At 40.1% G+C, this 19889-nt stretch overlaps 1 protein-coding gene across 1 annotated transcript in view; it reads right to left on the reverse strand.

Annotated features, from left to right (window-relative positions):
* The window catches only part of TBC1D8B (TBC1 domain family member 8B), a 112975-nt gene that overhangs the window by 45672 nt on the left and 47414 nt on the right, over positions 1 to 19889 (reverse strand). Inside the window, exon 3 of the mRNA XM_007507027.3 lies at positions 3611 to 3729. Coding sequence (XP_007507089.2) covers positions 3611 to 3729 — 119 coding nt within the window. The remainder of the gene's footprint in view (positions 1 to 3610; positions 3730 to 19889) is intronic.

Below are 19889 nucleotides of genomic sequence, written 5' to 3' on the forward strand. Positions count from 1 at the left end.
AACAATTCAAATATTGTGGAGCCATAGTCAAGATGTGTCGACATTAAATATGAGAGGGCCTGGAATATGACATTCCAGAGGGCAGAAGAATTAGGACTTTAACCAAAAATCAGTTACCCAGCAAAACTGAGTATTCAGTGAAATAGAGGCCTTTCAAACATTCCTGATGAAAAGTCCAGAGGTGAATGAAAAATTTGACCCTCAAATATGAGATTCCAAAGAAGAATAAAAAGGAAAGAGAATAAAAAGACATTTAATAAGGTTAAATTGTGTACCTGCCTACAGGGGGAGATGATTCTTGTAACACCGGAGAACTTTGTCATTATTGGGACAGTTAGAAGGAGTGTACATAGACAGAGGGGTGAGGACGTGAGCTGAATATGATAAGATGATAGAAAAAGGAAAGCACTGGGAGGAGGAGGAAGGGAAAAATGGAATCAGGTAAATTATTGCATATGAAAGAGTAGAGGGGAAGATGGGGGAAGTGGGGAGGAAAGGGTGTGAACTTTACTCTCATCACACTTGGCTCAACGAAGGAACAATAAATGCAATCAATTGGGTATTGAAAGCTATCTTACCCTACAGAAAAATAGGAGGGGGAACTGATAAAAAAGAGGGTAAGTTGGGAGAAGTGGAGGTCAGAAACTAAACAGGAGTAAATGGGATAGAAAGTAATACACAGTAATCATAATGGTGAAAAATGTTTTAGAAGTATCTCTAATAGAGGCTTCATTTCTCAAATAATAGAGAAATGAGTTGAATATATAAGAATACAAGTCATTTCCCAACTGATAAATGGTCAAAGGATATGAGCAGCCAGTTCTCAACAAAGCTCTCTATAGTCATGGAAAAAATGCCCTAAATCTCTATTAATTAGAGAAATGCAAATTAAAACTCTGAGGTACCACCCCAGACTAGATTGACAGAAAAGAAAAATGACAAAAGTTCGAGGGAGCGTAGGAAAGTTGGGACATGGATGCATTGTTGGGGGAGTTCTGAACTGACTCAGTCATTCAGGAGAGCAATCCGGATCTATGTCCAAAAAGCTATAAAACAGTACATATCCTTTGACTCAGCAACACCATTACTAGGTTTGTATCCCAAAGAGTTAAGAAAGGGGGGAGGGGAACCTATATATACAAAAATACTTAAAGCATCTCTTTTTGGTGGGGCAAAGATTTGGAAAGTGAGGGGATAACCATCAGTTAGGGAATGGCTGGGAGTTATAATATATGATTGTAATGGAATACTATCTACTGTGTTGTAAAATTGACAAGCAGGAGGAGCTCAGAAAACCTGGAAAGACTTACCCAAACTAAAGCAGAGTTACCCAAATAAGCAGAACCAGGAGAACATTATACAATGAAAGGAAAACTTTAAAATGCACAACTGGGAATAACAGCTATTCTCAGCAATGCAATGATTCAAAACTAAGCCAAAGGACTCATGATTTTTAAAAAATGCCAATTACTTTCAGAGAAAAAGAACAGTGTCTGAATCCAGACCAAAGCAAACTTTTTTCACTTTCTTAATTTTTTTCTATTTGCATTTCCTTCCACAAAAATATGAAAAAATATTTTATATTATTGTACCTGTAAAATTGATATGTAATTGCTTACCATTTCAAGGAGGGTGGAAAGCTGGGAGGGAGGGAGGGAGAGAGGGAGAGAATTTGAGACTCAATTTTCTTGGAAAAATATTGGAAACTGCTTTTACTGTAACTGGAGGAAAAATCAAGTAAAATTTAATGAAAAAAAGAAAAGGAGGTGGGTTAATCATATTATACAATTGAGAGGACAATAATATAAATGTTATCTACAAGATATTATGAGAAGAATGGAAGGTCCCTAGAGCACTGAGTGGATATTTCATGGATGATTTATTAGAAAACATGAACAAGAAGCCATGAGAGTTCCCCTTTAGAATAAAAATACCAGTAGGAAGGATCCAGAGGCTACCAAAAGACAAATGGTACCAACTTGATAAGTTTAACAAAGAGTTGGTTCTAGTACCCACGCATGCCTCTTTGCAACCCTGAAGGGTTGGCCCATTGTTTTTCATCCCATTAACATTAATCACCTACTGTGTGTAATAAATTGTGTCAGGCACTGGGAACACAAAAATATATAACACAGGCAAAGAATCAGAACACAAGGGAGAGGTCAGTACGCACAAAAGAGAGAACCAGGTACCATGCCACAAGATATTTGAAGAGGGATAAGGTAGGACAGTTTGCCTAGAGTGTCAGATGTATGAAGATGAGGCTAGATCAGTACGCAACTGAGAATTATCTTGGATGGTAGGGCTGGAAGTGTGTACTATGAATCTTAAAATTTCTCAGACTTGTGAATGTTAAAAATTCTCAGACTCTACCTTAGAACATTTGGTTAAGACCATTCCCCATTTTAAACGATGGAGGTACTTGATCAGGAATGTGAGAACTCTAACATTTCTTCACCCATACTTAGGCATACTTTAGGGGAAGATAAAGTTGTGAACTCCTTACTGAACAATGAAAAGTACTTAACCCATACTTAAAGTAAAGCTAAAAACCCCTAGCTAAGTCTATTTTTAGATCTAATACAAAAAGGTTATAAGTACCTATGAAGGTCAGGAAACTTGCAAACTTGCAAGGGACAAGCTTAACAAAAGAGATGTGAAGTTTTAGTCTATCCAGAGAAGTTGAGAAATAAAGAAGGTGTGAATTAAGAATGGTCAGTCCTTTGGAAAATGTCTACTGTGATTGGTAGATGTGAAAACTTAGAGGAGGTGACATAGGAGAAAATTCTCTTTAAAAGGAGGTCAGAAAGGCCTCTGAGGGTCAGCTTGCCAAAGCTAAATTGGAGGGCTCGGTGGCTGAACTTAGTTGAGCTGAGGAGCTGAACTGGTGGGTCTCTCTGAACACTAGAATCTTGCTTGGGACAAATCTTGTGGTGAGTGGATTAAAGACTGACTGATCTCTCTCTTAGGGCCTAGGCTGGCCTAGCCCTTTTCTCATTATTTCCTCTTACTCTCTCTCTCTCCCTTTCTTTAATTCCTTATTTGTATTAATTAAAATCTCTATAAAACCCAGCTGACTTGGGTATGTTTAATATTTGGGAATTTTCCCATGGCGACCACTATATTTTTGGTTTGAAACCATATTTTCACGGTCACAGTTTATGCAAACACTCTTTTATCTGTAACAGTACTTAGAGGGCAACAGGCCTGTGAGTAGAGGAATGGCATAACAAGAGCTATGGGTTAGGAAGATCTCTTGGGTAGTACTGGGAAGGATGGCTTCAAGGCAGGAAGAAAATTATGACAACAGTTTAGGTAGGAAAAGAGTTGAGAGAAAGGGTATGAGTGTGTGTATATGGGAGGGAAGGGGAAAGAGAGGGAGAAGGAAAGGGAGAGGGATAGAGGGAGGGAGAGGGAGAGGGAGAGGGGGAGGAAGAGGGAGGCAGATAGAGGGGAAGATCATGAAATTAGTGATTAGATGTCCAGAATGAAGGAGGTCCTTTGGAAATCTGTAGGCAAGGTTACAGTGGAGTTCCATATAGGGGCTACAGATTCCACTCAGCACAAGGATTGTAGCCTTTCAACTACAAGAGGACTCCATGGCACTTACTCTTATCTTTCCATGCACAAAACTAGTAATGTCTTCATTTGAGTCAAACACAGATAAGGTCTTCATGATATTTTGTTCCAACCATTCCCAGTGCTTGTATATTTCTTCTCTGCTGGCTCCTGGTTGAAAAGACAAGAGTGACAAACATTTCAAACTCCACATCATTATTTCTTGATGCTTTTATTATATGACATTTACTTCCATCCAAGTGGATTGTGATGAACGCTAAGTACCTTCCAAAGGTGACAGTAGATAATAACCAGGGAAGACTAAGAGGACCAAGCTTAGCATCCATTTCATCCTGGAATATAGCTTCACCACCATCAAGATTTTTCTAGTAGAAATGGAAAGTAATGGAAATGTAGAAAAGCAAACACCCCTCCCCAAAAAACTCAATACAGTTCATAAGCAAGGCTTTTATGAAAATCTGGAAATACCAGTAGTAAAACCAATCCTAGCTAGTGTTTATATAGCACATTTTATAGATTTTATCTTCTCAACAATCCTAGAAAGTAGGTGCTATTATTATCCCTACTTTATAGCTTAGGAAATTCAGGGTCACTTAGCTAGTAAGTGTCTGAGATCACACTGAGATTCAGGCCTTCCTGACTCCAGGCCTAGTACTCTGCCCATTGCACTGTGGAGCTTCTTAGCATTCAGTACCTACCATCATCAATATCTATTTTAGGAAATAAGGTCATTGATATTTGTTGTTTTTAAAGACAACATTGCTAATAATCTAACCTAATACTTCATTAGAAAATAAACTCCTAAGGGGGCAGCTGGGTGGCTCGGTGGCTTGACAGCCAGGCCTAGAGATGGGAGGTCCTGGGTTCAAATCTGGCCTCAGAGACTTCCTAGCTGTGTGACCCTGGGCAAGTCACTTGATCCCCATTGCCTAGCCCTTACTGCTCTTCTGCCTTGGGACCAGTGCACAGTATTGATTCCAAGATTGAAGGTGAGGGTTTAAAACAGAAAGAAAGAAAACAAACTCCTAGGGGAAGCTAGGTGGCTCAGAGGATGGTGGGTCAGGCCAGGAGACAGGCAGTTCTGCATTCAAATGTGGCCTCAGACACTTCCTCATTGTGTGATCCCGGGCAAGTCACTTAACCCGAATTGCCTAGCCCTTACCACTCTTCTGCCTTAGAACCAATACACAGTATCAATTCTAAGACAGAAGGTAAAGTGGTTTGAAAAAGAAGAAACCCTGTTTCATTTTCTTTTTGTATGTCCAGTGCCCCATACAGTGTTTGGCACATAGTAGGTGGTTAATCAATGTTGATGGATAATGGCCAAGAAGTCTGTGTGCAAAGGTGGGGCTGGCCATGTACCCAGAATTTAGCAAGAGGTGGCCAAAGGTTTTGCCAGAATTGAGAAACTCTGTAGGAATTCTCTATCTTTTGTCCAAGTTGTGTCATTTCAGTACTATCGACTCTTTGTTAGTTGAGGTTTTCTTGGCAGAGATCCTAGAATGGTTTGCCATTTCCTATTCTTGCTCATTTTATAGATGAGGAAACTGAGGCCAATAAGGTGAAGTGACTTGCTTTAGGCTGGACTTGAACTCAGGTATTCCTGACTCTGGGCTGGGTGCTCTATCCATTGTACCACCTAGCTGATCCCTTGATGTACCAGCTTAAAAAAGAAATGAAGTTTAGTCTGGACTGACCTGCTCTTGATGAACCTAGGAGGGCTTTTAGTAATCAGGGCTTCCTTTTCAAAATGCTCACCCACCACCATTAATAAGATCCTAATAGCCCACAGGTTCCTTTTCTGAAAGTCAAGACATTTACCTATCTCTAATGCCAAGGCACCACTCCCAGCTCCCATTTAACTACATAATCAGAGTATCAGAGTTTCCCCCCCAAGGCCCACACATCCTTTAATCGTGGTCAAATCAGGATGGATGTTACTGGGGGAGAAGAGCGATGGGAGCAATGACAGAGGGACAGAGGGAGTCTTTCCACTGGCTCCAGGAAGCGAGCAGCAGTGGGTTCAAGGTCAGGACCAGCGTAGAGGGTTGATGAGGTTAGGTAAAGTGAGGATGTTGGAGGAAGAAAAGGATTCCATCCCGTGCTCCTCCAGAAACCTTCCCAGTCCTAACTAGATGAGATTTCTGTTCCTTTTCTTTAAAAAGAGTGTGTTTTTCCTCCCATTCCTCTTCTTGATTCTTTAAGGGGAGTTGGGAGGGAGGAGGTGTGGCTGCCATCATTTCTAAAGCCATGGGTGGTCACTGTTACAGGAATCAATGTGCTCCCTCCAGACAGGCAGAGAGCTAGATTTAATGGCATGCAAAGCACAGGCTAGAGAGTCATTATCAGTCTCAGCACTCAGACTGGCTCAGAATCTCTCTGGTGGGAGGAGATGGCTGCAAGAGCGCCATACTTTGGGAGTACATGGGAGACAGATGGAATCCTCTTGGAAGATGATGGCTCTACAAGCCATCTCTCCAGGATGCAGGCAGCCCTAACTACAGTGCTGGGTTTAGTTATGATTGTTTTTCTGAAGTTTGCAGTTTAGAACTGGGGGTTAGTTTTGTTTTGGCTTTGGCTGATGGAGTCACAGTTAATTTCCACAGACATCAAATCCACAGGAAGTCCCATCTACCCACAAAAGGGAAATTTTTTAGATATGATTGTCCTTCTGGGTCTGGAGAAATTCTCATTCCTTAAAAGATAGTCCTGAGAATCCCCTGGGATGAGTTGATGTTGCTAGAGTAACCTCCTTGATATCTTCAGATTCAGATGGGAAAATGGGGTAAGGAGAAGAATGGGGAGGATGAAAACAGTCAGGGTTTATCTCGTAGGTCAGAGTCAACTAGTATCAACTCAACATGCACACCCCAGTTAGTCCCCACAGGCCATCTCCAGCTCCATTTGGGCTTGGGGGGCCACAGGGACACTGATCCCAGGGATGAGATTAGACTAGGGTTCCTGCCCTGGGGCATGGGGGGGGACAAGTCTCAAATGATCCAGGACAGGGGACTTGATCTCATTGAGGGCATCTAGGTACTCTTACCATATCTTACCTCATGTTTCAGTTCCCTATTAACCATTTTTGTTCTGTTTCCCAAAGATCTGCTCTCCCAAAATGGGATGCACAACAAATTGTGTCCAAATTTTTGCTTTTTCTGCCATGAAATTTGCCTCCCTACTCTTCCTGGTAGTTCTACTCCAACAAACATTCCCTCCATGATGTCTGAGTCAAGCCCAGAATAGCAATCTTTCTTGTCATCATCACTTCTACCTTGGAAAGACGGACAAAAGCATCCATCAATCATTGAATCATGGATTTATTTACCAGTTGCTATGCTTTGGATAGGAAGAGAGCTCCAGCAAACATCCTCACTATTGTGGCACTGGGCCTTCATACCAGAGTTGTGAGGTTTGGGGTCTCAAATGCTTTGTGCAACTCAACTTTCTTTTCAAGTGGTCTAGTGTTCTACCATGGAAACCTTGCTTTTGTCCCCCTCCTCTCTGTTAATCCCACCCAAATCCTCTCTAACTCAACTTAGGTTCTAGATTCCTCACATGAATCTATTTACTCATAACCCCATCTTTTCCCCTTGCCCATTCTGCCCTCTTTTGGATGAAGCATACCCTTCCAGAGGGTACCTTAGTGGGGCAGCAGCAGCATTGGCCCGACTGGCCTTGGAGCCAATCATGTCCCATCAGAAGATACATCCTGATACAGGATACAGGGATACATCCTGACTGTGACCCTGGCCAAGTGCCCCAAAGAGCTCTCCAAGGCTACAAGTTGCAGAAAAGGTGCCAATCTGCACTGGAAGGCAGAGTTTCTTCACCCAAGAGTTCCCTGTGCCAATGAAATCACAAGTCCAGGTCCTATCTCTCTTCCTTTCCCAAGCCCTATTTCAAATCATGAGTGTCACCAAGTCTTGATGACACAAATCAAGCCAAATGTGCTTCCTTGCATCAAACTCTCTAGTTGTCCCTGTTTATTGCCCATACTTTGCATATCTGTAAACAGACCTATGAAGCCCTGGGCTTTATTACCAATACACAGTTTCAGTTTTCTTCTTGCCCCTTCCTTTTCAGTTGAAAACCCTTTAAATTAGATTCACAAGACTCCAGGCAAATCAGCTTTTTAATAAGCTTTTGTAGCGTGTACCCTATCTGCCTGGGCATGAGCCCATCATACCTTTATTTCAAGCCATGGTCCAGAAATCCTCATCTAATTCTCAGACACCTTCGCTTTCCAAATCTACTTCTCTCTTCTTGACTTCCCTACCTTCAATCAGCAGCAGGAATGAAAACACTATCTGTCCCCTATGGTCTTCAATTTGGTGCCCAGCACGCTGGAAACCTGGGCAAAGCTTTCTCGGCTCTCTATCGGTTAGGCACCCTAACAGTTGTTCCCCTATGAATTGCCCAGAGTGGGGAGCTGTCATCAGGTTAGAATTCTGCCTACATCAGTCAAGTCAGCTTCTGCTCAGAGCCAGCCCCCTCCTTACCAGCCAAGGTGGAAAAGCATGGCATGAATCGAGAAAGAGGGAGAGTCCTGGAGCAGGGTTTCAACCTCCCTTGCTGAATCTGTCTTATTTTTTTTAATGAAGAAATGGGATTTCATTTTCTACTGACAAGGAAAGGTGTTCACAGACGAGAACGGAATCAACCAACCAACCAACAAGAAACTTCCAAATGATGAGGGGGAAAAAGCTTTTCCAGAATAGCACAATGGCTACCAGATTGGCCTGGCCTGAGCTCAAGGTCCGCCCTCTGACCACCCAGGTGCTAGGGCCTCTCCTAATTACTTTGTATATCCCAGGGACAGACTTCTCCATATTCATGTTGTCTGCACTACTACCACCAGCCCCTCCTCTGGACCTGGCAGGACAAAGCAAGCTTAAGGTTCGCAGACTCTCATATTTATTCCGCTGTGTCCCTGGTGTCTAGTACCTACAGGCACTTAATGAAGTCCTGAATTTTAAAAAAAGGGAAAAGAGGAGGAGAAAGAGAAGGAGGAAAAAGGGGGGAGGAAGAGGAGAAACAGAAGGAGAAAGAGGAAGAAGAGGAGAAAAAGTAGAAAGAGCAGGAGAAATAAGAGAAGGAGAAGGAGGAGGAAAAAGGAGAGAAGGAGGAAGAGGAGGACAAGATTGGTTTCGGAGTCAGGAAGACTTGGGTTTGCTACTACTGCTCCATACACTGGCCCTTCCAATTCTATGGGCTCTAAAGGACTTTCTAAGATTATAAACCAGTCAGTTACTGATGCCCCTTTGTGGAGCTTTCCTTGCCCCCAGTTTCCCAATAAGCATGAAATCAGGAGTTTGGCCATGGCCACGGCCACCCCCCACCTCCCAACCCTCATACCTAGAATCCTCCTTCATTACAGATGATTGACACAAAACACAATGAACTCATGCTGTAGATGCACTGCAAAGATGTAACACAATTGTCTTCTTTGTCTGTGAGACCTCTACTTTAACTCATTTTTCAGTCCATTTCTCTGGGTTGTGTTTTTTGGGTTTTTTGGCTATATTGTGCTCTGTGGATACTCTTGGGTTGCCTTTCTTGGCTCTGTATTATTTCACAAACATCTATTGTGATGCTTTATGTGCTTCCGATTTACCATTTTAAAAACTGCAGTAGTGGGCAGCTGGGTAGCTCAGACCTAGAGACGGGAGGTCCTGGGTTCAAATGTGGCCTCAGACACTTCCCAGCTGGGTGACCCTGGGCAAGTCACTTAATCCCCACTGCCTAGCCCTTACCACTCTTCTGCCTTGGAACCAATACATAGTATACATTAAAAAATTGTATAAAAATAAATAAAACTACTACAGTAAATATTCCAATCAAATGTGTCACCGATCTAGTATTCTCCAATCACTGGACACTGTTTTTAATTTTTCTTGATATGAAATGTTGCTAGTAATATTTTTGTATAAATACAGTTTTTATTCCTATCAATGGCCTCTGGCATAGTCCTATTAGAGCCAATAGGAGTGCATAATTTTGTACATCTGACTATACAATGAACCAATTCAATTCTACACTGTCTTCCTGGAACTCTTGAACCCCCAAGCCTTTTATCAAATGCTGATTATACTTGGCCAAGTCTCAGCTTTCGAATGCCTCCCACACCATTTGCCACCTTCACTCTTACACATATACTACTGAATGAAGATGGGGAAAAAATCACATAACCACTCTGACTGGGTCCATTACAAATTTATGTTTTACAACCTCGACTGAACCTTCACTGCTTCTATAGAACCCTCCTAAACCACCCATACCAAGGTACTGTCCCACCCTCCACCATTCCAAACCTTTTCATCCCTCCTTAAACTTCCCATGGTTCCTCCTCCCCCTACTCTCTCAGCTGAGAACCAGTAGTCATATTTTACAGAAAAATGAGTTCATTTGCTCTGAGCTCCTTTCTTTCCTTCTTCCTCATCTCTTATCATTCAGATGCAGTCACTTTCTCTTCTCTTAATCCTCCTATACTTGCTAACTATCGCCCTACCTGTCTCGGTCCTTTGTAGGTAAACTCCCTACAAGAGATGTTTTAATTTTCTCTTCTACTCTCTTAACTTCTTATAATCTGGCTTTTTACCTTAGCACTCCACTGAAAGTTACTCATTATCTCTGAGTTGCCAGATCCAACTGCCTTTTCTCAATCTTCATTCTCCTTAACCTCTCTGCAGCTTTGGACCCTGTTAATCGCTCTCACTCTCTCCTTCTTGTTACTCTCTTCTCGCTAGGTTTTTGGGACAGCCCTCTCTCCTGGTTCTCTTCCTACCTATTTGACCATTCCTTCTCACTTCCCTTTGGTAGATCTTCCCCCAGATCATGCCTGCTAACCATAGGTGTCCCAGAGAGTTCTTATATTGGGCCTTCTATCCTACTTTACTTGGGGATCTCATCAGCTCTCATGGATTTAATTACCATCTATCTCCATGCTGATGTTTCTTAGTTCTACCTATCCTGCCCCCAACTTTCTGCTGACTTCCAGTCTTTTATCTCCAATTACCTTTCAGACATCTCAAACTAGATGTCCAGCAGGTGTCTTAAACTCATCATCTCTTCCCCTAAATTCTCCCCTACTCCAACCTTCCCTATTACTGTAGAGGGCAACACTATCCTCCTAGTCCCTCAAGCTTGCAACCTAGTAGTCATCCTGAACTCCTCACTACCTGAGGTACCCCCTTATATCGAAGGACTGTCGATTTTACCTGTGCAACATCTCTCAAATATGCCCCCTTCTCTCCTCTGACATTGTCCCCATCCAGATCTTCATTACCTCATTCCTGCAATAGGCCTATGGGGGGGGCAGTGTCTGCCTGTCTCAAATCTTTCTCCTCTCCAAGACATCCTCCATTCAGTCACCAAAGTCCTAAAGTCACCAGAGTCCTAAAACTCAGGTCCAATCATGTCATACCATACCGCCCCTCATCCCCTCCATACTCAATAAACTCCAAAGACTCCCTATTACCTCAAAGATCAAATACAAAATACTCTGTTTGGCATTCAAATCCTTTAATCATCCAGTTCCCTCCTACTTTTCCAATATTTTTATACCTCACGCCCTAACACGTACTCTTTAATCCAGCAATGCCTGGCTCTTCCTCGAACAAATCGCACCATCTCTCAGCTTGAATAAAACACTATCTCTCAGTTCTGGGTATTTTCTCTGGCTGCTCTCCATACCTGGAACATTCTTCTATCTCCATTCTGACTACAGATCTCTTTTAAGTATTTCCTATTGATCCTGTATATCTAACTTGCTTTGTATATATTTGTTTGCATGTTGCCTCCCCCATTAGATTGTAAGCTCCTTGAGGGCAGAGGCTATCTTTTGTCTCTTTTTATGTCTCTAGCACAGCACAGTACCTGGTACAGAATAGAAGCTTAATAAAGGTTTACCAATTTATTGATTGACTGACCAGTCCCAAAGAGCAGTCATTAATGACTCAGTCAACTTGGAAAGAGATTTCTAGCCCCAGAGGTCTGCTCTTGGTCTTGGGCTTTAAGACATTTTTTTATCATTGACCAATGAAGGCAGAGATGACATGATATCCAATTTATAGATGGTATAAAGCTGGGAGGGATGGAGTTACACAATGGAAAAGGGTCAGGGTCCAAAAAGATTTCAAAAAGTGAAAGCTGATGGGCCAAATCTAGGAGGCCATTAAATAGAGATAAATGTAAAGTTCTACTTTAAGGGTTCAAAAAGTCAATTACATACATTCAAGAAAGGGTTAGACAACTATCTGACTGAAAAAGTTCTAGGGCAGTGGTTCTTGAATTTCAGTATTCTTTGTAATGAAGAATAGCAGCATAGTGAACATTTAGGTTGCAACACCAAGGTAGAGTCAGGAGATGAGTTGATACATAGTTTGCCTTCAACAAGAGCTTCTGGTTTTGTTGAGTTCTTTGTGAGTATGAAGTTTAATATACTTCAAAGTGAGTGCATTTGTGTAATAGGAAAATTGTGCTTATTTTGCCAAAATTATACTTACCACAGTGCACATGCTAGGTAAGTAATATTGATATTAAACAGTTGATAAATTTTCTTTTATTTACAAAAACATCCCAAATCTCATGCAACAGTAGCAGCAGCAACACACTCTCTGAAAACCAATCATCTAGGGGGTTTTAGTATCTGGTAAGCTGAATGAGTCAATAGTATGAAATTACTACAACCTTAGGATGCATTAAGATAGGTCAAGGGTTTACATGTAATTGGGAAAATAAAATATCTTTGAATAAAAAAATAAGCATGTTGTTCATACCCAGGGAAGGGAAAATCATGCTGTGTTCTTCCCTGGTCAGGACACACCTGAAGGACTGTGGACAGCTCTAGATAACCAGATTTTAGTAGGTACATTAACAATGGAGAGAATGCCAGAGGAAAACAACCAGGATCTTGAAAAATGAATGAATGACTAAACAAACAAAAGAGTGAATTAATAATCAAATGAATGAATGAATAAACAAAGGAAAAGACAACTAAGGGATGAATTAATGAATACATAAATGACTGAATGAATAAAAATAATTCATTTTACAGGCATTTATACTCTGTCCTTCCTACTCCCACCCTCGACTGGACAAAAAAAAAACCCTTATTATAAACATGCAGAGTTCAATGAAACAAATTCCCAGACTGACTATGGTCAAAAATGTATATTACTCTCTGTATTTTAAGTTTATCACCTTTCTGGCAAGAGATGAATGGTGTGTTTCATCTTTAGTCTTCTGGATGTTATCACTGCATTGAACAGAATTCTAAAATCTTTCAAAGCAAACAGGATCTTCAGGGGCCTTGAGACCAGGGGGTGATGATCTGTTGAATGAGCTAGTGACTTTCAACTGAGAGAAGAGATGATGGGAAGGGAGGATAATAACAATCTTCAAAGGCACCCATGTGGGAGAAGGATTAAACTAGTTCTGCTTGGCCCAAAAGACTATAAACTACAGGGAGAAATTGTAAAGAGGTTAGATTTAAGCTTAATATTAAGAAAGTCTTCTTAGAGCTCTGCTAAAAATGGAATAGATTGTCTTGGGAGGCAGGGAGTGTGTTCTCCCTGACATGGAGTTTTCAAGTAAAGACTAGACAACCACTTCTTGTTGTATTCTTGGTCAAATAGAGGTTGGTTCTCAAGTCAATTCAATTAATCTTATTAAGCACTATGGTGCTTGGGATATAAAAGACAATACTGACACAGCCTTGCTCTCAAAGAGCTAGCAACTACTTAGGGATATAATATTTATAGAGATAAGTCAATGGGAGGTAATTTAGGAAGAGCACAAAAAACCGATGAAATATGGGAATAATGATAATAGCTAGCATTTATTAAGCATTTTAAGGTTTGCAAAGGGATTCATAAATATCATCTCATTTGTGCCCCACAATTCTGTTAGTTAGGTGTTATTATCATTATATTTTATAGATGAGGAAACTGAGGTGAAGAGAGGTTTAGTGACTTGCACAGGATCACACAGCTATTAAGTGTCTGAGACTGGATTTGAACTCAGGTCTTTTCTGAGTCCAAGGCCAACATCTATCCACTGCACTATTTGGGAAAATTCATAGATGAGACGGTATCTGAGACCTGGATTGGACATTTAAAAGAAGAAAAAGACTCTGGCAGTGGGACTAAGAAAGAACACATTTCCAGGTATTGGGGGGGAGTAGCTTATATAAAAACATAGAGATGAGAAATGGAATAATGAGTTTAGAGTCACTTCTACCTCCCAGATTACTACAGTGTGATCTCAGACTTGTTAGGAATTGCATTTCTCTGAGCAACTGACCTTCCCTAGAGAACTCCGATAGAAGCAATAGGTAGAAAGTACAAAGAGGGAGATATTTTTTTTTAATTTTAAACATTATTTTATTTGGTCATTTCCAAACATTATTCACTGGAAACAAAGATCATTTTCCTTTCCTCCCCACCGCCCCTCCCACCACCTTTCCCTCTCCCATAGCCGACGCACGATTCCACTGGTTATCACATGTGTTCTTGACTCGAACCCATTTCCATGTTGTTGGTATTTGCATTAGAGTGTTCATTTAGAGTCTCTCCTCAGTCATATCCCCTCCACCCCTGTAGTCAAGCAGTTGCTTTTCATCAGTGTTTTTACTCCCGCAGTTTATCTTCTGCTTGTGGATAGTGTTTTTTAGATCCCTGCAGATTGTTCAGAGACATTGCATTGCCACTAATGGAGAAGTCCATCACCTTCGATTGTGTCAGTATCTGTGTACAATGTTCTCCTGGTTCTGCTCCTTTCGCTCTGCATCACTTTCTGGAGGTTGTTCCAGTCTCCATGGAATTCCTCCACTTTATTATTCCTTTTAGCACAATAGTATTCCATCACCAACATATACCACAATGTGTTCGGCCATTCCCCAATTGAAGGGCATCCCCTTGTTTTCCAATTTTTGGCCACCACAAAGAGCACAGCTATGAATATTCTTGTACAAGTCTTTTTCCTTATTATCTCTCTGGGGTACAGACCCAGTAGTGCTATGGCTGGATCAAAGGGCAGACAGTCTTTTATCACCCTTTGGGCATAGTTCCAAATTGCCCTCCAGAATGGTTGGATCAATTCACAACTCCACCAGCAACGAATTAATGTCCGACTTTGCCACATCCCCTCCAGGATTCATTACTTTCCTTTGCTGTCATGTTAGCCAATCTGCTAGGTGTGAAGTGATACCTCAGAGTTGTTTTGATTTGCATCTCTCTGATTATAAGAGATTGAGAAGACTTTTCCATGTGCTTATTAATAGTTTTGATTTCTTTGGCTGAGAACTGCCTGTTCATGTCCCTTGCCCACTTATCAATTGGAGAATGGCTTGATTTTTTGTACAATTGATTTAGTTCTTTGTAAATTTGAGTAATTAAACCTTTGTCAGAGGTTTTTATGAAGAATGTTTCCCAATTTGTTTTTTCCCTTCTGATTTTGGTTACATTGGTTTTGTTTGTACAAAACCTTTTTAATTTGATGTATTCCAGATTATTTATTTTGCATTTTGTAACTCTTTCTAAGTCTTGCTTGGTTTTGAAGTCTTTCCCTTCCCAAAGGTCTGACATGTATGCTATTCTGTGTTCGCCTAATTTTCTAATAGTTTCCTTCTTTATGTTCAAGTCATTCACCCATTTTGAATTTATCTTGGTGTAGGGTGTGAGGTGTTGATCTAAACCTAATCTTTCCCACACTGTCCTCCAATTTTCCGAGCAATTTTTATGAAATAGTGGATTTTTGTCCCAAAAGCTGGGATCTTTGGGTTTGTCATATACTGTCTTGCTGAGGTCGCTTGCCCCCAGTCCATTCCACTGATCCTCCTTTCTGTCTCTTAGCCAGTACCAAATTGTTTTGATGACTGCTGCTTTATAATATAGTCTGAGATCTGGGACTGCAAGGCCCCCCTTATTTGTGTTTTTTTTTTCATTATTTCCCTGGATATCCTTGATCTTTTGTTCTTCCAAATGAACTTAGTTATGGTTTTTTCTAAATCAGTAAAAAAATTTTTTGGAAGTTCCATGGGTATGGCACTGAATAGATAGATGAGTTTGGGTAGGATGGTCATTTTTATTATATTGGCTCGTCCTACCCATGAGCAGTTAATGTTCTTCCAATTGTTCAAGTCTAGTTTTAGTTGTGTGGAAAGTGTTTTGTAGTTGTGTTCATATAGTTCCTGTGTTTGTCTCGTGAGATAGATTCCTAAGTATTTTATTTTGTCTAAGGTAATTTTGAATGGGATTTCTCTTTCTAGTTCTTGCTGCTGAGCTGTTTTGGAATTATATAGAAATGCTGATGACTTATGTGGGTTTATTTTGTATCCTGCAACTTTGCTAAAGTTGTTGATTATTTCGATTAGCTTTTTGGTTGAATCTCTAGGATTCTTTAAGTAGACCATCATGTCATCTGCAAAGAGCGATAATTTGGTCTCCTCCTTGCCTATTTTAATGCCTTCAATTTCTTTTTCTTCTCTAATTGCTACCGCTAGCATTTTTAGTACAATGTTAAATAATAGAAGTGATAATATGCATCCTTGTTTCAAACTTGATCTTATTGGGAAGGCTTCTAGTTTATCCCCATTGGAGATAATGTTTGATGATGATTTTAGATATATACTGTTTATTATTTTTAGGAACGACCCTTCTATTCCTATGCTTTCTAGTGTTTTCAATAGGAATGGATGTTGTATTTTATCAAAGGCTTTTTCTGCATCTATTGAGATAATCATGTGGTTCTTGTTGGTTTGCTTGTTGATGTGGTCAATTATGTGGATAGTTTTCCTAATATTGAACCAGCCCTGCATCCCTGGTATAAATCCTACTTGATCATGGTGGATGACCCTTCTGATCACTTGCTGGAGTCTTTTTGCTAGTATCCTATTTAAGATTTTTGCATCTATATTCATTAGGGAGATTGGTCTATAATTTTCTTTCTCTGTTTTTGGCCTGCCTGGCTTTGGAATTAGTACCATGTTTGTGTCATAAAAAGAGTTTGGTAGAACTCCCTCTTTGCTTATTATGTCAAATAGTTTGTATAGTATTGGAGTTAGCTGTTCTTTGAATGTTTGATAGAATTCACTGGTGAATCCGTTAGGCCCTGGGGATTTTTTCTTAGGAAGTTATTTGATGGCCTGTTGGATTTCTTTTTCTGATATGGGATTATATAAGAAATCTATTTCTTCTTCTGTTAGTCTAGGCAATTTATATTTTTGTAAATATTCATCCATATCACCTAGGTTGGTATATTTATTGCCATATAGTTGGGCAAAGTAGTTTTTAATGATTGCCTTAATTTCCTCTTCATTGGAGGTGAGATCCCCCTTTTCATCCTTGATGCTGTTAATTTGCCTTTCTTCTTTCCTTTTTTAAATTTGATTGACCAGTACTTTGTCTATTTTGTCTGTTTTTTCAAAGTACCAGCTTCTAGTCTTGTTTATTAGCTCAATAGTTCAGTCACTTTTGATTTTATTAATTTCTCCCTTAATTTTTAGGATCTCTAGTTTGGTTTTCTTCTGGGGGGTTTTAATTTGTTTGTTCTCAAGTTTTTTGATTTGCATTTCCAATTCCTTGATGTCTGTCCTCCCTAATTTGTTAATATACGCACTCAGGGATATGAATTTTCCTCTAAGTACTGCCTTGGCTGCATCCCATAAGGTTTGAAAGGATGTCTCGCTGTTGTCATTTTCTTCAATGAAATTATTAATTATTTCTATGATTTCTTCTCTACCTAAACAATTTTGGAGTATCATAATATTTATAATTTCCAATTAATTTTTGATTTGGCTCTCCATGTACCCTTACCGATCAATATTTTTATTGCCTTGTGAGCTGAAAAGGCTGCATTTATTATTTCTGCTTTTCTGCATTTGAATGCCATGTTTCTGACCTAGTGTATGATCTATTTTTGTGAATGTGCCATTTGGTGCTAAGAAGAAGGTGTATTTCTTTTTGTACCTATTTATTTTTCTCCATATGTCTATTAACTCTAATTTTTCTAAGATTTCATTCACCTCTTTTACCTCTTTCTTATTTATTTTTTGGTTTGATTTATCTAAATTTGATAGTGGTTGGTTCAAGTCTCCCACTAATATGGTTTTACTCTCTATTTCCTCCTTCAATTCTCCTAGTTTCTCCATTAAAAATTTGGATGCTATACCATTTGGTGCATACCTGTTCATTAGTGATATTTCCTCATTGTCTATACTCCCTTTTAACAGAATATATTTACCTTCCCTATCCCTTTTGATCAGGTCTATTTTTGCTTTGGCTTTGTCAGATATCATGATTGCAACTCCTGCCTACTTTCTATCAGTTGAGGCCCAAAAGGTCTTACTCCAACCTTTAATTCTAACCTTGTGAGTGTCATCCCGCCTCATATGTGTTTCTTGAAGACAACAAATGGTAGGGTTTTGGGTTCTAATCCAATCTGCTATTTGTCTACGTTTTATGGGTGAGTTCATCCCATTCACGTTCAAAGTTATGATTGTCATTTGTGGATTCGATGGCATTTTGATATCTTCCCCTAGTTCTGACCTTTCTTCTTTAGCTATCTCCTTTTGAACCAGTGATTTACTTTAGGTCAGTCCCCCTAGTCCCCTCCCTTGAGATGCTTCCCTTTCTAGCCCCTCCCTTTTTATGCTCCCTTCCCCTTCCCCCTCTCCTTCCCTCCCTTTTTATACTCCCTCCCTCTTCCCCCTCCTTAATTTTCCTTTCTTTCTTGCCCTAATGGGTAAGATAGAATTCAGGATCCCACTGGATCTAGATGTTCTTCCCTCTCAGATTTGATTTCACTGAGAGTAAGGTTTAAGTAATTCCACTTCACGCTCTCTTCCTCTCCTTCTCATATGAGAGTTCTTCCCCTCCCCTTCCCATGTGTATCTTTATATGGGAAAGATTATTCTATTAAGTCCCCCCCCCATTTCTTGAAGTAAATCTTAGTGTTATCGATGGTCCCCCCTCCCTTTTCCTTTTTTTGCCCCCACTTTCCCCAAATCTTAATGCCCCAATCTTTCCCTATGCATGTTTCTTCTAACTACTCTTATGATGCATACAATTTTGGAGAGTTACACAAAACATTTCCCCGCATATTAATATATATAATTTGATATAAATGTAGTCCTTATAGAAGAGAGTTTGACTTAAAGAAAAAGATAAGATTTATCTCCTTTTCCCTTTCTTTCATATTTACCTTTTCATGTTTCTCTTGCTTTCTGTGCTTGGATATCAAATTTTCTACTAAGTTCTGGTCTTTTCTTAGCAAATGCTTGGAAATCATCTATTTTGTTGAATGCCCATACTTTCCCCTGGAAGTATATAGTCAGTTTTGCTGGGTAGTTGATTCTTGGTTGGAGACCAAGCTCTCTTGCCTTTCTAAATATCGTGTTCCATGCTTTGCGGTCTCTTAGTGTGTTAGCCGCTAAGTCGTGTGTGATCCTTATGGGAGCCCCCTTATATCTGAAGCTCCTCTTCTTGGCTTCTTGTAGGATTTTCTCCTTTTCTTGGAAGCTCTTGAATTTGGCAATTACATTCCTAGGGGTAGTCTTTTGGGGATTTAGTATAGAGGGTGTTCTATGAACCCTTTCTATTTCTATTTTGCCCCCTTGCTCCAGAATGTGTGGGCAATTTTCTTCAATAATCTCCTGTAGAATAACATCGAGGTTATTGTTTATCACTGTTTTTTTTTGGAGACCAATAATCTGGAGGCTGTCTCTTCTTTCTCTGTTTTCCAAGTCTGTGACCTTTTCAGTGAGATATTTTATGTTTTCTTCTAATTCATTAATTTTTTGGGTTTGCTTTATTGATTCTTGCTGTTTTATGATCTCACTTTCTTCGAGTTGCTTAATTCTGGTCGTTAGGGACTGGTTTTGCTTTTCAGCTTTGTCTGCCCTTCTATTGGATGCTTTGAGCTCTTCTTCCAAATGAGCAGCCTTATCTGTCAGACTGCTGATCTCTTTCTCCCATTTTTCTTTCCAGGTTTCCATCTTTTGGATAAGTTCCAGTTTGAGATCTTCCAGAGCTTGTTGATAGTTTCCATTTTGGAAGGCATGTTCTGATTTATTTTGGATTTCCTCCTTCTCTTCTTTTCCTTGGGTATTTCCACCATAAAAGTTTTCAATAGTCACCTTTTTTCCTTTCTTCCTGGAGGCTTGATTTTGGGCCATGTGAGCCATCCCTTTGGTGGTTTTATTCCCCTTTCCTTTTTGGTCTGGGGTCTGGGTGATATGGGCGGGTTTTTTGTGAATTTAGGTTGCCTCAGACTAGTTCTTCCCAGCCTCCGAGGTTTCTTAGAGCACT

Source organism: Monodelphis domestica, chromosome X, assembly GCF_027887165.1.
Source record: "Monodelphis domestica isolate mMonDom1 chromosome X, mMonDom1.pri, whole genome shotgun sequence".
In the NCBI taxonomy this organism is placed as follows: Eukaryota; Metazoa; Chordata; class Mammalia; order Didelphimorphia; family Didelphidae; genus Monodelphis; species Monodelphis domestica.